We start from the raw sequence: 18,944 nt of genomic DNA on the forward strand, positions 1-18,944 counted from the left end.
ACGCAGATCAATACGAAGAATCATGACCTGATGTAAAGCTTCTCCCAATGGTAAAAATAGAAACACCACATCACAATTTTGCATAAAATACAATATAATGAGTGATCGGATTTGTAGGTATCAAAACCATATATTTATAATGATCCTATATTAAAACATTTTGACTCCCAAAACCTGTTCATTTCCCTCATTTATCACAAGAATCTTATAAAATTGTCACTCTACTCAGCTATAAAAAAACGTATTTCATAATATACGTTTTAATAACAATCATTCATTGTCCATCAAGATTTGAATTGAAAGCCACAGCGAGCGGTTAATTCTCTATTAAAGGCTATAATTAGATTAATTAAATTACAGTTACCATCATTAATTTTTATTAGGCATGAAAAGTTGAAAACGTGTCTATTGCAGTTACCATCATTAATTTTTATTAGGCATGAAAAGGTTGATATATGAAACTGTCCGATTAAGATCCATAATTTCAATAACAAAAATCAATTTAAATTAAATTATATTTTTAATTCAAAATGGCAATCATGTAAATATCCCCAAAACTTAAAAACGTCCATTAATCAATAAACAATGATTGTAAGTAATTTAATTTTATTTAATATGTTAAATATGATAGTTACTGACTTTAAATTTAATAATTTTCTCAATTGCATTTACATCCCTTGCATAAAATAGCTATTCAAAACGTCCCAAAACTCAACTTTTATATATGTATAGATAAAATAAAGTGGGAGGTAAAGATTAATAAATAAAGAAATAAAGAAAAGGTTAATTTTATAATAAACAGTTAGTGGAATGATTCAATGAAAAGCCATTAAAATTAAATAAAGAAAAAATATGAATAAAATAGCCAGCCTTAGGCCTTTTGTTTTGGAAGGGATAGTTGACTATTAACAACTAAGGAAATGGGGATGCCATTTTATTAAAAAAGTGAACTACATCAAAAGTCCCTAACGTTTTTATTTGTGTCACTGCAGGCCCCTAACAAAAAAAAATATCGCCAGACAACTCTAATCTTAAACATAATCACATATCGTATATTTGTAGCCATTTTTCGGACCAAAATGCCCAAATGCCTTCAGGGGCATTTTAGTCAACTTACCAAAAACCTGTACACCTACACTGCAGACCTCCACTGCGTTGCGACCTACCCTCTGTAATATCGTGTCATATTTGAAAAGAGGCTAAACAAGAGTTTGGGGCAGAATTCTAGAGAAAATGTCTGAGCCGGGCGTACGACCAAAGACGAAATCGTCGGTCCGGGCGTTTTGGTTGATATCGCGGTCCAGGAGAAACGTACGAGTCAAGCATTCCTAAAATTCAAAAACGTGTAGGGGTGATCGTGTTCCAACGTCTAAATTGTGGTTTTTTCTTCCATGTATAAAAGGGACCTAGAGTTCGACGTCTTATAACCTGCACACCCACCAGTTTTTTTACACGCCTAGAAAGAGAATTCACGTGTCAAGGAGTCCAATTCGTTAACGAGATTGAAGATGAGGACTTCCCCCATCTAAATCACTCTTGGGAGTATCTTTATTAGTTTTGCCATGTTTAACTCATTTCATATGGATAATTTGTGTGTTTTTGGATTGAGTACAATAGCTAAACATCTCATAAAGAATTCTAGTGAGGACTACAATGTATATAAAATATGCCACAATGTACTCATAAATTGGCTAAAATACTTGATTCAAAATTTCACTATTTCGTTATATATCTTTAGTTTAGATTATATGTATCCGGAGTATGTTTTTTATTGTTTAGGGTCATGTGGTATGTTATGTAGTTTTAAAATCATTGATATCATTATGCAGGATAGAATTGGAGTCCATATTCATAATTCACTGCATATTGCATTGGAGATGAGCATGAAAAGATGACATAACTTACTTCTTTTCTTTTCTTTTCTTTTTTTTAATCTCTGAGGGATTTAAATCTCTTTGGTTAACCTCGTAATCGTAAATGATCTGGTGTTCTATCTTCTTCTATTTTAGCGTATCACGCAATTCTTCCATCCGCCATTAGAGTTATATTTATTTGAAGACGATTAATGCCAAGTTACTCTTTCATCAAGGTTTAATAAGAAAATTTATTAAATTTATTATCGTGGAGTCAAACCATTTGATCCAAGCCTTTACCTGAAAGCCAACTATATCGAGAAAATACGATTTTAAGGAATATTTTATTTAAACCTGACTAAAGAAGAAAGGTTACTGCCTGGATTAATGGATAAACTATTTTGACAAAAAAGAATCTAGGATCACTTGTGAAATTTACTATTCTTTTCTTTTTAAATTTATTTCTTATTTCATTCATAATTATTTGACAAGTTAACTTTTATAGTATTTTTTTATTAAGTATGAGTTTTATTGAATTTTTTCTCTATTTATCACGACATGTTAACTTTTATTTCTTTATAAATTATTTCTACTTTATTGAGTATTAACATGATAAGCTAACTTTCTTGTGTACATAATTTCCTATTTATTCATCTATAATTTTTTTTATTTAATAACTTTATCATGACAAGTTTACGTTCTTTCTTTTTATTCACTATTATCTAGACAAGTTAATTAACTTTCTTTCTTTATCAAGATTATCTTCACAGCTTAACTTGTCTTTCGTCATCAAGTATTTATTTGTTAACTATTATTATGACAGATTAACTATTATTTTGTTCACTATTAACATGACAAGTTAACTTTTATTTATTTTTTATTATATTCATTATTATCATGACAGTAAACTAATTGATCTATAAATTATAATCTTATTTTATTGACTTTATATTGGCATAATGTCCATTCTTTCTATATCATTTCTTATGTATTGTCGATAAGTTAACTTTAATCATCTCTTATTTTATCCACTATTATCTTGACAAGTTTGGCCTTATCCTTCTTTTCCTCTTTATTTACTGACTCTTAGCTAGCCACTTGTTCAAAAAGTCGTTTTAATTTATTCGAAATATGAAGTGAAATATGATGATCATAAATTGCAAGTCATATATGCATATAATACATGTTTGTTACAAGATCGATAAAAAGTTTTTAACTATGAATGCCAAAAAAAACTTTAAATTAATAATTTGAGTAGATATTTGGGACTGAAATCATAATTTTCAAAATTTGAAAATTATTTTAATTTGATTATATAATAATTAATATTATTTCAATTAGTATTAATAGTATCATAAATATTGAGGAGAAATTCATCACATGGACATGTGCAATTTCTTGGTCGTGCATGATAGGATTTGAAGATTATATGATGAATTTTGAACCCTTAAGATTTTGCCGTCGCTATTTTCGGCTAAAATCCGAATTAGAAAAATTGAAGTTACATTGCAAATGAAACCTTACATTCGTCAAAATTTAGCAACTATGCCAACTTACTAGCGAAAAAATTCCAAACACATAATATTAGGATTCAAAGCTAGCAAATAAAATGTTCACATATTTATATATTTATTGGCGACTTTATTCTATTGTTTAAGTTATTGATTGAGTAAACAAGGCTTTAACCATCAAATTTAACAGTATCGTTACTTTTAGGATCGTTACTTTTAGGATAAAAGATTAATCAATTGATAGTGATTAAGATATCAAACATGGAGTAATTTTTTAAATCAAAGTCATAAAATGACTTTATGCTAAGATAAAAATTGACTTAGAATGTGTGATCCAACATTTTAGTTTACCTAGCTCACCAATATTCAACTCCACATTGACTTGCAACCTAGTAATTTGTTTTAATGAACGTCACTAACCAAATTATTTAGTACTTCCCCAATCTTTCAATCTAACTAAGTTGAGTCATTTATGGTTTAAATAAGTTGAGTCATCTTTTTTTAAATAAATTAAATATTTAATCACTTTGACTTTATTTATTTTTCTCTTTTCTTACTTTATTTTTTTATGATATTATTTTATTACTATTTAATCTATTTAATAGGAGTATAATATTTTAATCTTTGTATTCAAAAGAAAAAGGTGCAATGATTTTTGGAGAAAAATTTCAAAGCTCTCTAGTGAACACAAAAACAACAGTAATATTGGAAAGAAAAAGAAAAAGAAAAGATAAAAGAAATTCATAGATAAAAAGTCTTCACGCAGAGATATTTGTTTTTAATCTTGAGAATTGAGATAAATATCAAAGTTTCTGGACTAAATGTTTTACTTCTTTATTCAATTTGGTATTGACTTTATAAAATCTAAATAGAAAAAATAAGTAGAATGTGAGATTATTTTAATATTAATTTTATAAAGATTTGTTAGAGTGAAAAGTTAGTGAAATGTGTATAAAAAATAATATTCTCTTTATTCCATTCAAGATGTCCGTCTTTCCTTTTTAATTTGTTCAATTCAAAACTTTTCGCTTTCTGTATTTTAAAATAAATCACTCTCTCCTCTTTCTTCATTAAAGATATTCAACTATTTTTTTTCTGTCTAAAATCATGAGCCACAAAAAAAATATGGAGAGGTTAAGTGGGATAGAGGAATTAGAATATGAGATCCATATACTAAAAATATAAAATAAATAAATATTTCTGTTAAATTAAAGATAATCTGAGATGATAAAATAAGTCTAAAAATTGTACCCCATCGGTTCCACGATAATAGAGGCGTTTTTCTTTTCTCCACACGATTTAAGAAAAAATAGTATTAACACCCGTGCTATGCATGGGATATAAGATTTTCAAATAAGGAATACAAAATATAATAATATATAGAAAATAAGAATTCAAAGCAATGTGAAGATTAAAAAAAATGTACCTGAATGGGCTTGTTAGGATGGACAAAATGTACCTGAATGGGCTTGTTAGGATGGACCAGCTGGGATATCTAACTTTCGTTTCCCGACGCACAGATGTGGATTGATTTTGGTTCTATGGTAGTTCTTTTTATTTTGCACTTTTCTCTTCCACTTGTTCATTTGATTCTAGCTTAGTTTTGATGGCATGGAGGTGCCCGACTTGTGGGGTCTCTAGTCCTTTTATCTTTTATCTTGCTTTGGATCCTAGCCACTTTTGGGCTAGGATCATGTTTTGGAACAATATAGTTTAATTTTATTCACGGGTTGGGGTCTGCTTAAACCCCCGCCCACACTAGGTGTTTTTTATTTTAAAAAAAATCTTGTCACACTCTAAATGAAAAATTTACTACTCCCTAATAAATGAAACATGCATGCAATTTTAATTTATAATTTAAGTGGAGTAAAAACAATAAAATTAATGATAAAAAGATGTGTGACTAATGATAAAGAGTATGAGTTAATTAGAATAAAATATACAAATAAAGAAAGTACGTGTGAGTAAAGATGTTTATTGACAGTGCTTGCAAGTCATTAATCCAAATAAAAGGTAAATTAATATATAAATATAATATCTTAATTTTTAAAAAATTCAAATTGAAAAATATATATGGAATATTATACATATCCACAATAAGTATATGAATAATTTAAATCATAAAAATTTAAAACTTCATTGAGAAGTCAAGTTAGAAAATTTGTATTATCCAATAATTACATTTTAGTGGACTATTTATATTTCTTCCATTTAATTTCAAACCATAGCATAACATGATAACATGGCCAAAGATTAAATGAATTTTTTACATTGGAAAGAATAAATTTCCTACTTCCAGCCACGTATACGTATAGAAAGTAAATTATTACTTAAAATAACGATAATATATTTTATGCATCTTGTTTGTTTTGAATAATGTGACAATTTACACTACTCTTTAAGAAGTTATACAAACTGTGGTGAGGTCCATCACTTATCATGTTTGTGTGTGTATTAGGAGATGAAGTAGAAATTGTGGTAGGTGATCCTTATTGCAAAATGACTATGCTATTATGAAACAAATGTAGTACATTAGAGGAAGTAGTACACAAGAAGAACCATAAAAAAGTACTCGTATTCCTAATCTATTCGAGTCACGAGTCACGACCCGTCAATTCATCACGCGCACACACGCATCTTTACTTCAAAGTTTCTTGACTCAATTTTTTTGTACGTAAAAAGAAAATAAAATCAACTCTTAGAGCATCCGCAATGGCGCCTGTCGAGGCAGAATTCCCACCGGCGTGCGGGAATTCCGTCGCTGACGTCCGCCATTGTGCATGCCCGCAACGGATACGGAATTCTCCCGAGGACGTCGCAGGTCCGGGGCGTTAAGTGGAATTCCGCGGGGAATTCCGCCATTGCGTCGACTCCCGCGGAATTCCGCTTTATTTCATTTTTTTTGTAATGTATATATATACTGCTCGTTGAACTTCATTTCATTCATTTTTAATGGAATTTTAATGGAATTATTTCCCTATTGGTGTCGAAATTTTAATTACGTAAATTGTTTAATTTGGGAATTTGTGAATTTTTTTTATTGTAGGAATTCCGTATGACGTGGCAGTGGATTGAGAAGTCCTTATGACGTTGCAATGCAGTGAGAAGTCCTTATGACGTGGCAGGAGCTGTTTTTGGGAATTCCGCGGGGAATTCCGCAGGGACATCCGCGCCACCGCGGATGCCCTTAATCAATCCGAGTCAGCACGAGTCACGACCCGTTGACGCTGGCGAGCCAACACAGTTTCTCTGCTTGAAACAGAGACGAGAGGGAAGAACACAACTCCCTCACACACACACACACACACACTTCATCTCTCTCTCTCTACTTTCCGATCGGAGATGGCAGCTTATTCCGCCGTAGTTTCCTTAGAGAAGCATCTGAAGCAGCTCCTCGACTCCGACCAATGCCCTCTCCCCGATCAAAAGCCACACCTCCAATCCTTCTACCACACCATCTCCACCTTGCAAAAATCCGTCGAAACTATCTTCCCCGCGCCCAAGCACCACCGCCAAACCGCCTCCACCCTCGCAACCCTAATCCGCGACGCAGCCTACCACGCTCAAGACGCCTTCGATTCCTTCCTCTCCGCCAAATCCCCAAACTTCTCCTTCCCCGAATTAATACAAACAATCGCCCCCATCGCATCTCAGGCGCAGACGCTCGCTGATTCAATCCGTAGAGAGAAATCAATCCTCGGCGCCGCCGCCGAAGCCGACGCCGACATCCCTCCGCCGCCGCGATCCGACCTCGTCAGCCGCGCATTCCGGATCGTAGGGCAGGAGAGAGACAAGCAGCTCCTCACCGACGAGCTCACCAACGACGAGCACAGCCTCCAAGTCCTCCCGATCTGCGGCATGGCGGGAATCGGTAAGACTACTCTCGCTCGAAGCATTTACGACGATCGTTTAATCATGAATAGCTTCGGGTTTCGTGCTTGGGTCACTGTGTCACAGGATTACCACGTCGGTGATATTTTAGCTAGATTGTTGAATTCGATGGAGAGTAGGGGCCGGAAGGCCGGTGAGAGAGTGTATGAAGGCAGCGATGAACAGCTTAGGGTTGATATGCATCAGAGCTTGTACAATAACAAATATCTAATCGTGATTGATGATATGTGGGATATTACTACTTATGATAATGTGAAGCTTTCGTTACCGGATAATAAAAACGGTAGTCGAATCATTCTCACTACGAGAGTTGCCAGCGTTGCTGAAGCTGTGAAATCTTCTAATTTTTGTCATAAGATGCAGACTCTAGATGAGGAAAACAGCTGGATTTTGCTCTGTGACAGGGCGTTTGAAGGGAAGCCATGCCCTCCTCACTTGGAGAAGATCGGGAGGGGGATCGCGGACAATTGCCAAGGTCTCCCCCTCTCGCTAACCGTCATCGGAGGCCTTCTCTCGCAAGAGAGGCAGACGGAGGAGTACTGGCAGACGATTGAGGAGGACACGAACGCTGCAGCTGCAAAAGGCGAAGAGGCCTACTCGGAGATTCTGCTTTTGAGCTACAATCACTTGCCTGGTCAGCTCAAGGGATGTTTCCTTTATTTAGGAGCATTTCCTGAAGATAGTGATATCCCTCTCTCTAAACTGTCGAAGCTATGGATTGCGGAGGGATTTCTCGTGATAACGAAGCACCAGGGGAGGCTGGAGAAGGTCGCGGAAGAGTACTTGGTGGATCTCACGCAGAGGAATCTGATATCAGTTCGCAAAGTTAGTTCGAGTGGGAGGATTAAAACCTGTGGATTGCACGACAGTCTGCGCGATCTAGCTGTAAAGGAGTCAGGGACGGAGAAGTTCTTTCACTCTGTAAGGAGGTATGCGAACGCTAAAAAATTAGAGGAAGTTGCGAAGACTCAGAGGCGCGTGTCTGTTCATAAAAACATCCTCATTTGCTTGAAGGATGTTTATCACAGCACGAAATTGATTTCGGATGCAAGAACTCTGATATATGCTGGAGCGCACCATCATCATCCGATGCCCTTGTTTCTGACTTATGATCTGCTTAGGGTGTTGGATGCTTATACAGTTTACTTCATCCGATTCCCGCAGGAATTGGCTCATTTGATTCATTTGAGGTACTTGTCGATGACATATAACGGGAAGCTTGCATCAACATTGTCCAAGCTTCAAAATCTTCAAGTCTTAATTGTTCGTAGACAGCCTAGAATCATATTCGTTGGGAAATCGTTTTTGCCTGATGAGTTCTGGGGCATGCAGCACTTAAGGCATCTTGTAATGACAGAAACCGATTTGCCCAAAATCCCGGAGACTCCTCCTCTCTTCGCCAACCTTCAATCTCTTACGGATATCAATGCTGCTTCTTGCACCAGAGAGGTTCTTAAAAGGATGCCTAATTTGAAAAAGTTAAGCATGTGGGTTGAGAAAGCGGGTGTTATAAGCCTTTATCTGGACGAGCTCAAGCAGCTCGAGGTATTCAATTTCACTGTCTTGAATCCCAGTCCGAGCAAAAAGGTTGAATTCGAATCTGAATTTTACCTGCCTCCTAAGCTGAGGAAGCTGAGTTTAAGTGGCTGCGGACTTCCTTGGGAAGCAATGGGAGTTATCGCGGATCTGGGAGATCTTGAAGTCTTGAAACTGCGAGAGCTTGCTTTCAATGGCGATGAATGGTGCCTACTAGATGAGCATGTGTTTGAGAAGCTGAAGTTCTTGATGATCGAGTACCTCAATTTCAAGACGTGGAACGCTAATCACGAACACTTTCCGGGGCTGGAGCAACTTTACCTCAGGCATTGCTATGATTTGGAGGAGATCCCGTCGGATATTGGATTCATAGGACCCCTCAAGCTGATCGAGCTGGTGGACTGCGGTCCGGCTGCTGTGGAATCGGCAGAGGTGATTAAGCAGGAGCAGGAGGTGGACTATGAGAAGATGGACTTTCAAGTTCGCATCTATACTTCCTATGAATAGACACTGAGGCTTTAGAGATCGAGATCGAGCCAGAGCCTTAAATCTTATCAAGTGTGTGTTCCAGTGTACTAGTTTTGTTTATATGTTTGTTTTGGAAATGCCTTGTACCATCATCATCTGTTTATTTTCATTCGGTTTGTGTGTTTAATTTTTTTGACACTAAACTAAAGACTGCACGTTTTTTGTTTACTTTCTAATTGGTTTCTATATTTATATACTCCCCCGGTATTTGAAAAGTATGTACATTTAGTTCGGTATGTGTTATAATATAAATTAAGAGAGAGACAAAAAGTAGTGTATGAGTGTTCGTGACGATTGTGCTCCAGCATCATTAGTAGTGTAATGTAATGAGATAAGTTTAAAAAAAATGAAATGAGATAAGTTGTAAATAACATTATGTGTACCAATATTATGTTGTTTAACCATTCCCTAAATTTAAAAAATTCAATAGTACTCCCTCCGTCCCAAGGAAGATGACTCATTTCTTGGGCGGCACGAAAATTTATGTAACTTTATTTTGTGCGTAAAGTGAAGAGAGTAAAGTAAAAGAGATGGAATAAAATAGAGAGAAAGATGCTTCTGAAGGGGTGGGCAGCGGAAGCGTGCGTTCAATATCCGATCACATGAATTTGATCTATTTAGCAGATTATTTAGACAAATTCTATTCGCGCAATTTTCACATGTATCATGCTCATAACTTGAATTAAAACATGCTTTAGCATATTGGGCCCAGTCAGGGATCTAAGGAAGAATTTGGATCAGGCCTCACCCAATTAGCTTTTTACTAATTAAATTGAACCTCACTCGAAAGGTGATTTCTAGTATATAAAAGTAATAGGATATCATATTCCACTAACCTATTTTTCTCACATTTCATTTAAAACTAATATATGCAAGTGAGATTCATATTCCACTCACGTTTCTTAATATTATTTAAAACTCGTGCTATTAAAAAATGAGACTCTGTGATCAATATCAAACTAATCTTAAACCTTAAACGCCGAACAACATCATTACAAGACAACCTGAAGTTCATTATAATGAACTAATAACAAACTTATAATGAACTTCAGATCTTTATATTATGCTAGATGATGTCATTGTTTTTAAATCTTTGAATTCCCTATAATGAACTACAAATAAAATTGTAATGAACTCCGCGTTGTTTTATAATGATGTGTTTGGTGTTTAGCGTTTAAAATTAGTTTGGTATATAAAACAACCCTATAACTTATAATGAACTTCAGATCTTCATTATAACTTTGTTATTAGTTCATTATAATGAACTCCAGGTTATCATATAATGAGGTTGTTCGGCGTTTAAGGTTAATGAGTGGTTTGGTATTGATCACAGTCCTATATATATATATATATATATATATATATATATATATATATATATAAGAAACGTTAGAGAGCAAATATCCCCTAAATGTATAACAGTGGCGGATCCAAGATTTTCGGTTTGGGGGTACGATAAATATTTACATCAATTGGAAGATTCAGAATCGATTAATTATTTTTTTCTTTAATATACCATTATTTTTCGATAAAAAGCCTCATTATCTTCTATTTGAATGACTTCCACGGTCTAAAATGGATATTCTTTTTATTTATGTGTTAGGAATAATTTATTTAAACTTTTGCAAAGTGCGTTCTTTTTAATGGCAAAACATCCTTTGGCTTATTTAAGAAAATTTCAAGAATTTTAAAAAAATAAAAAAATATTAGCATTAGAAATACAAAAAGTAAAAATATGAAATGCATTAGAAGAAAATTGAAATTTTGTGCAAAACAATTGAAAAATGATAAAATAAAAGTATTAAGAAAGAATTAAAAGTACTCTTAAAAAATTAAATGCATAACCATGAAGAAAATTTTTAAAAATACAAATGCTAAAAGGATTAAGCGTGAGAACAGTGAAAAGATAAAATAATTTAATATATTAGTAGAAAATTCAATGTTTTATAAGAAAAAGTCAAAGCATTAAATTTTTTAATGCACTGGTAGTAATAAAAGGTTTTAAAAAATTAGATCAAAGAAGGGGGACAAAAAAAAGCAGAAATGCGCCTACCATATTTCGAACACGCGACTTACGCAAGAGAAAACCAGACCACTTAGAGCATCCACAACGGTGGTAAAACGCCGTCCGTCCGTCCTTGCCGCTGGTAAGGACAGGCTTGTCCGCTGCTGCACTCTTGCCGCTGGCACAGACGTGCTTGCCAGCGAGCAGGGCGACGTGGCGCGTTTCTATTGGCCGTTGGCATTTTCTTTTTTTCCTTTTTTTTTAAAAATCGGATTCCAAAAAATATACAGATTTTATTACCATTTTTTTGAAATTTTTTTTGAAATTTTTTTTAAAAAAATTAATCCCAAAATCATCTATAAATACACACATTCATCATCCATTTGGGCAAAATTTTGCCACGAGTAGTGTGTTTTTTAATTTTATGAATTTAATTATGTAATTTTAATTTTTAGGATTAAAATTGAGTAATTTTTAATTTTTAAGACATTAATTATGTAATTTTTAATTTCTAGGATTTTAATTATGTAATTTTTATTTTTTTTGTAATTTGTAATATTATTTCGGTTATTTTTAATGAATTTTAATTTTGTGGAAATGTTTTTATTTAAATTGAATAATGGAATGGTGGGGCCCTTGTGCTCGTCCTTGCGGAAGAGCACGACTGTGGGTGTTGTGCTCTTGCCTAAGAGCAGGCAAAAAAAGTGGGGTCGGGCCCACAACCGTGCTCGTTGGCAAGAGTACGGTTGTTGATGCTCTTACCGTTGGGCAACCGACCTTAGTTATTGTTAAGGATGCGTTCGGTACCATGGAATTGAGGACTTCGAATTGGAATTGGAGTCTCCAATTCCAAATTCGTTGTTCTGTATCACAAAAGTGTTTGGATTTGTAATTGAATTGCAATTACAGATTGAATTATTACGTTTTTCATAATGTGTGCACTGTGTGTATATTTACCAAACAAGTCAATTCAATTTCATGTCAATTCTTCATTTTACCAAACATAGGATTTAGAATTGAATTATAATTCAATTCCTTCCAATTCAATTCCATAGAATTCCAATTCCAATTCAATTCCAATTCCGTGTACCGAACGGACCCTAAGGGAATTCTATATACTATTATTATGATATTTTGGGGGTACGCTTGTACCCCTTTGCTCCCATGTAGATCCGCTAGTGGTTCACTACAACACGTAGATAACGTTGTCGAGAGTCATCTTCGTCCATGGGATCATTTGCTTGTAGCCTACCACGAACGTCACGACCACCACATCTACGTCTTTGTTCGGTCGTTGGTGCTTAATCCGGAAGTTGATACCAAATGATGTCGAATCAATCTCAAGACTGACTAAACATATGAGTGAAGCAAAACCAACCGATACATAAACTCAAATTTCTAACTATCGTTATTAAATTATCCAAAAAAAGCTACTCTCTCCGTCCCCCCATTCATTGTGTACTTCTGTCATTTTCGGCCGTTCCCCATTAATTGTCCACTTTCACTTTTTTTTTCCATAAATGGTAAATAAGTCTCACATTCTACTAATTCATTTCACTCAAATTTTATTATGAAACTAATATATAAAAATGAGATCCATATTCCACAAACTGTTTCAATCCACTTTTCTTTACGTTTCTTAAACCCGTGCTCAGTGGCGTATCTAGAATTTTTTATTCGGGGTGCGATACTGATATTGATTTGAAGTTTTAAATTCCGATCGATCATTTTTCTTTTGTTTTATTAGTGGAGAATATCTTATTTACATATTTTTGTTAATTATAAACATTTTATATTAACATAAATATAATAATTACTCCATATAGTAGTAATAAAATATCGTGAAAGTAAATCTTTCGAACATAAATTATTAGAGGTTACTGATAGGGCTCGTTACAAGCATGGTTTTATAGGGGTTTATTACACTAATAGGGGTTATAATGTGCGAAAAAGTGTGTAAGTGTGTAGGGGCTGGAAAAGTGCTGAAGTGGCATAGTGTATGGACGATTTGATCAACTCGGAAAAGAAGTAAAAAATAGCCAAAACCGAAGGAGAGCTGGTTAGTTTCGGACAAGTAATGGAGCCTGCCCAACCAGGTAGTTGATCAAGTGGAGTCCATTACATGAGATGATGAGTCATAGGAGAGAGAAAAGAAGATGCTATCTCAAGGGCATTAATGTCAAGACAGGATGAGCTTAACCTAGGGATTTGGTCCCAATGCTATCCTATAAATAGTGGAGAGAATGCACATAAAAGGGTTCGTTCTTTTTGGGGGTCCAGTATCCTCATCTCAGTCACTTCACAGTCTACATTTTACACTTTAAACATGGAGCACGGGAGCTAGGAGTCATCAGAGTCGCTGTTCTACCTCAATCTTCCTCTCTTCTTCCTTATCAAGGAAGAAGAGACCCAGATCTGCCACGAAGTCTTCATAGTTTGTTTTTCCTTAAACCCCGATGGGTCAAAACAATTGCTATTCAGTTTGTAGTCAAGTTTTTCCGTAGTTCAGTTGTTATTCTGTTTTTCTCTTAGTTGCTACTCTAAGTATTTTCTGTTGTTGATCGATCTTTCGAATCTGAGGTTGAGAATTTCTGTTTTGTTTGGTTTATCGAAGATTCGTTTATGAGATGGAGTTTTTAATGAGAGCTATTTTGGATATGATGTTCTCCAATCCCGTTTCCCTTATTTAGTTTAGTTCTGTTCTGATTTGGAAGATAACTCTGCGTAATTCAGTTGTTCATGTTTAGATCTGAGTTTTAGTTCATCAACTTGCATGAAATTAAGATAGACCCTTAGATTTGTTTTCTTTCCGCTTGAATCGCATGGATCTGTGTTTTAATCTGTTTATTTCTCGCTTTCATGGCATATGCTCTGCTTTCATTTACCGTGCGTGCTTTATTAGTTGCTTAGTGAAGAAGAAGGTCATAGTTCGTTAGGATTGCAGTCTCTGTCAACTTTTTGTTGTTTGCAGCTTTTTTTGGTAGTGCGTATTTTTCTTCCAGTGGTCCCAAGTATTATTTTATGTTGCCTTGTCGTTTCTGCTTGAGTTGATCAGTTTGAGATATGTTGTTTTCATCTTGTTAGTTGATCAAGTTGATTTGCGACTTGAGTAGTCTAGGTCTTAGTTAACCCACCTTAGTGAAGCGTGGCAGCAACCAAGTCGAACATGTCTCATACACAACTCAACTCGCCTCTGTCCCTGTGGGATTCGACCCTTACTTCCCTTTACTAGTCTATAGTATTGTGGGTTAAGGTTATTGAAGGCCCTAAGTCTCTCCGTTTGCATACCAATGACTGGATACTCACTAACTTGATCCGCTCATCATCTGACTTGATTAGTTGTGCGACATTTGCATGTTTTTAACCTGTTACAAACTTGAGTTCCTGCACGAGTTCTGCAAACTCTGTGGGATTCAGAAGCGCCCAATGGGATCCAGCGAGGACGACTACAGGCTGCGAGCTATTCCTTTCACATTACAAGGAGAGGCGGACACTTGGTTCATGAGCCTGCCCCCGAAATCCATAAGGACCTGGCCAGAGTTTCGAAATTTTTTTTTCTTGGATTACTTCTTCCCCTCCACAAAGACAAATGCTCTGAAGAAAGAGATATATGGAGCTCGACAGGACAGTGAAGAGACCTTGAGTGAATACTGGGGAAGATACAAAGGACTGCTCGATGGTGCCCGAACAACCATATGGTGGAAGCCGATGTTTACAATACTTTCTATGAAGGGCTAACCCCCGAAAGCAAGGATGTCATAAACTCTTCAAGCGGTGGCGATTTCTCTAAACTGAAGGTGAGCGAGGTCAGAAGAGTGCTGGATAGACTGATCAATGCCAAGAGGGCATATGATAATCCATGAACCACAATCTTGAGGCGAGTCCCGGCTAATATGTTCGCAGACATAGCCGAGGAAAGAATGGAGGCACGCATGGACAAGCTGGAGAAGGTAATACTAGACGCAATGGAGAAATAGAATCAACCTACCCAGCAGGAGAAAGTGAAGGTTGTGTCAAGTCCAGAAGGGATGTATCCCATCTACGGACCTCAGGGAGACCTTGATTATCAAGCTCATGTGAGTGTTGCCGGGCATTTGAATCCCAATGGAAGCTGGAATCCCGGAAAACAGAGAGAGGCTCCATGGAGAGATCATCCAAATTTCAGATGGTCCAATCAGAACCAAAATCAGCCACCGCCGTCTCTGATTACTTATCAGCAACCACCGGCGATAAGAAATCTGCAACCACCGGCTATCAGTTACCAACCGCAGCACGAAGGGCAAGCCTAATGGCAAAATAGGAACCATGAAGGACAGAACAACTGGAATAACAATAGGGGACAAGGGAATCAACTACACTAGCAGAACCGAAATCAGAACAATCCAATCGTCTCCTATGTTCCACCGCATCAGAGAAGCTACCAGAACCAGAATTCAAACGCCCCTCCGCAACAACAGGGAATTCAAGGACCACATGTAACCTTCTATCATGGGTCAGGGTCCTTTTCTAGTAATCAGTCGGGTGCAAGCTCAAGACAGCCATCAGCCAAGCAACCTAAGGGCACAGAGGAGCTGATTGGAGATTTGCTGAACTCTCAACACCATCTTCAGGGAAACATGCAGGCCAACAATGATGTGGTGCCATATGGACATGCTTACCAAACAGATCTCACATATGGCGACTACATTGAATGAGATACGCGGGCATAATGGTCACCTTCCAGCCACTGTTAAAATGCCAGACAGAGCCAATATTAGTAAGATCACTCTGAGATCAGGAAAGGACAATGCTGAACCCATAGGGAGGACAGACGAAGGGGGTGAGGAATTTACCCACGGGAAGGCTGGAACAGAGGTCCCCTTGGACGAGGTAAGGAAACCATTGCCTCAGTTTGCCGACTTAGTACTTCCTGATGAAGAACTAGAAGAGTTGCAGAAGGAAGAAAAAGGGCAGGAATGTGAGGCTCAGAATGAAGGTGAAGGGGTTGGCAGCGGAAGAGTGCATAAAAACCGATCACATGAATTTGATCTATTTAGCTGATTATTTAGACAAATTCTATTCGCGTAATTTTCTCACTATCATGCTCATAACTTGAACTATAATCATGCTTTAGATCAAACAATCCCTAAAACATGAATACTACGGAGTTAGCCAATTTACCTCATTGATTCACTTAAGAATCGAAGATGGCTTGCGTCTTCTCCATGTGAAGATCTTCAGAACTCGACCTCAGATCTTCTGACTGGTGTCCCGGACTGTAGACTGATATTTGTGTGGGCAAATCTCACCAGTGTACTAGGACTTAAATAACGAAGACAGAAATCTGCTCACGGAAGGGAACAAATAGCCAAACGTCAATTTTCTACCATTGACGCATCCGACATAGCCTGAATCTGAATATCTAATGACTTCTATGCCATCGGATCCCCTTTACATAAGCATGTTCTCTTTGGTGTCTTGCAAGTACCTGAGGACTTTCATTGCAGCTTTCCAGTGATCCATTCTGGGATTACTTTAATATCGACCCAACATACCCAATAATAATGTAATATTCAGTCGCCTACATGTTTTGAACATAGTTCAAACTCCCAACCACTGATGCATATGGAATTCTTTCCATTTCCTTACGCTCCAATTCTATTTTAAGACATTGTCTCCTTTCTGAATTGGAGCTATACTTATAAAGCAATTTTCCATTCCGTATCTCTCCAAATTTTATTGATATATCTTTTATGAGACAAATTCAACAATCCTTGTGATCTAACTCAAAATATTTCTATTTCGATCACATAAGATGTCTCACTCATATCTTCATTTCAAAAAACCTTATGCTCCAATTCACTTTTAGGACATTTCATTTTACCGAACTTGTCTCCCTTCTGAATTGGAGCAATCCTTATAGAGAGATACTATTTATTAAGATCATGTAACATACCCATGTCATTTGCAACAAGCAAAGTATTATCAACATATAAGACTTACTTTATAAACTGGCTCCCACTGATTTTTACATAGATACATCGATCAATAATGATCTCTACAAAATCATATGACACAATGGTATCATTAAACTTTTAAAAACACCATTCATAGGAAGCTTATTGTAGTCCATATATTGACTTACTCAGCTTACATACTAATATTTCTTGTTATGTGGTCAAGAATCCTTCAGGTTGGTCCATATACACTTTCTCTACCATTTATCCATTCAGAAAGGTGGTTTTTACATCCATTTGGAGAAGCTCGTGATCATAATGAGCCACCAAAGCCAAAAATAATTCTTAAGGAATAGTCACTTTTCATGGCTCGTTGGAATGAGTAAATATTTATCACGGCTTATGTCACATTCACTTTTAATAGTGTAAACCACATTAATTTGAAACAACATATTTTCTTTTCCTTACTGATCGTCTCAATATTTATTGTGGTTCACTATTTTTTTTGAATCATGACAAGTTCATCTACTTCATTTTCGGTTAGTGAGTTTTACACATCATCTTGTTGTTCTATTGTGGCTATTGATTGTGATACAATATGAACAACAATCTTAGGTGCAACAAAATGTGGATGAACCTTATTGTGGACTACTTGAATATCCACCTTACTGGTTTCACCACTCCAACTAGTTTTCACCATTTTCAATGAACCTAGCATTTTCCGTTTAAACTATCCTCGTACTATGGTTAGAATAATAAATGTATACCCCTTTAATTTTTTCGGATAGCCAATAAAAAATTCACTGACAATCCTTGAACCAAGAATCTTTTCATGTGGATCATATATAACATTCCTTATGCTCAACAACCCCAAATACGAATATGCTTAAGCTAAGTTCCCTTCCCATCCACAGTTCAAAAAAGAGTTTTAGGAACTGTCTTACTAGGAACATGCTTAAGCATATAAGTAGTCTTTAAAGCATAAATCCATAATAAACAGGGTAAAATACAACAACTTAACATAAATCTAACCATTTTCCTTAAAGTACGATTCCACCTTTCCGTTTTAGAGTATCGGGCATTGTATGTCATGCACAAACGCCTCTACTTCGAGTAACTTTACAAATACATAAACTCTCCAACTTTATCCGATCTCACAACTTTAACTTTTCCATCTAACTGCCATCCATCTTGTCAACGAATACCTTTAGGACATTCACTGACTTGGATCATTCATGCAGTAGACATTTATTTTATAATGTGAGCAATTGTCAATAAAGATGATAGAAGTATTTCTTACCAACCCAAGGAGTATCAAAAAACCACATTTATAGTATGTATTAACATAATAAGCTGAGTGCTTCTCATGGCTGATTTCCTTATAATGTGTTTAGTTTGCTTCCCTTTAATGCAATCTATACACATATCTTAGGATACTAAATTCCAATTTTGAGGAAAACTTTCATACTTTACCAACCTTATAATCATTTCTTTGGAAATAGAACCTAATCTTTAATGCCACATTAACGCTGAACTTTTACTTGACGAACTACGCTTAACGCCTCGACTTTAAATATTAAATAAGGATTCAGAAAACTTTGCATCAAGATTGTATCTATTAAGTGAATCAAATAATGTACCATTACCATTATAGTAATCATTTCGGTACGATGTAGATACACCA

The 18,944-nt window shown here is 35.8% G+C and overlaps 1 protein-coding gene across 1 annotated transcript; it reads left to right on the forward strand.

Moving 5' to 3' along the window:
* Positions 1 to 6,616: 6,616 nt before the first annotated feature.
* LOC121810020 (putative late blight resistance protein homolog R1A-10) lies at positions 6,617 to 9,487 on the forward strand. The gene has a single exon (XM_042210895.1). It carries the CDS (start codon positions 6,707 to 6,709, stop codon positions 9,296 to 9,298), a length of 2,592 nt encoding a protein of 863 aa, XP_042066829.1. The 5' UTR covers positions 6,617 to 6,706; the 3' UTR covers positions 9,299 to 9,487.
* Positions 9,488 to 18,944: the final 9,457 nt, after the last annotated feature.

Source organism: Salvia splendens, chromosome 6 (genome assembly GCF_004379255.2).
Source record: "Salvia splendens isolate huo1 chromosome 6, SspV2, whole genome shotgun sequence".
Taxonomy (NCBI): domain Eukaryota; kingdom Viridiplantae; phylum Streptophyta; class Magnoliopsida; order Lamiales; family Lamiaceae; genus Salvia; species Salvia splendens.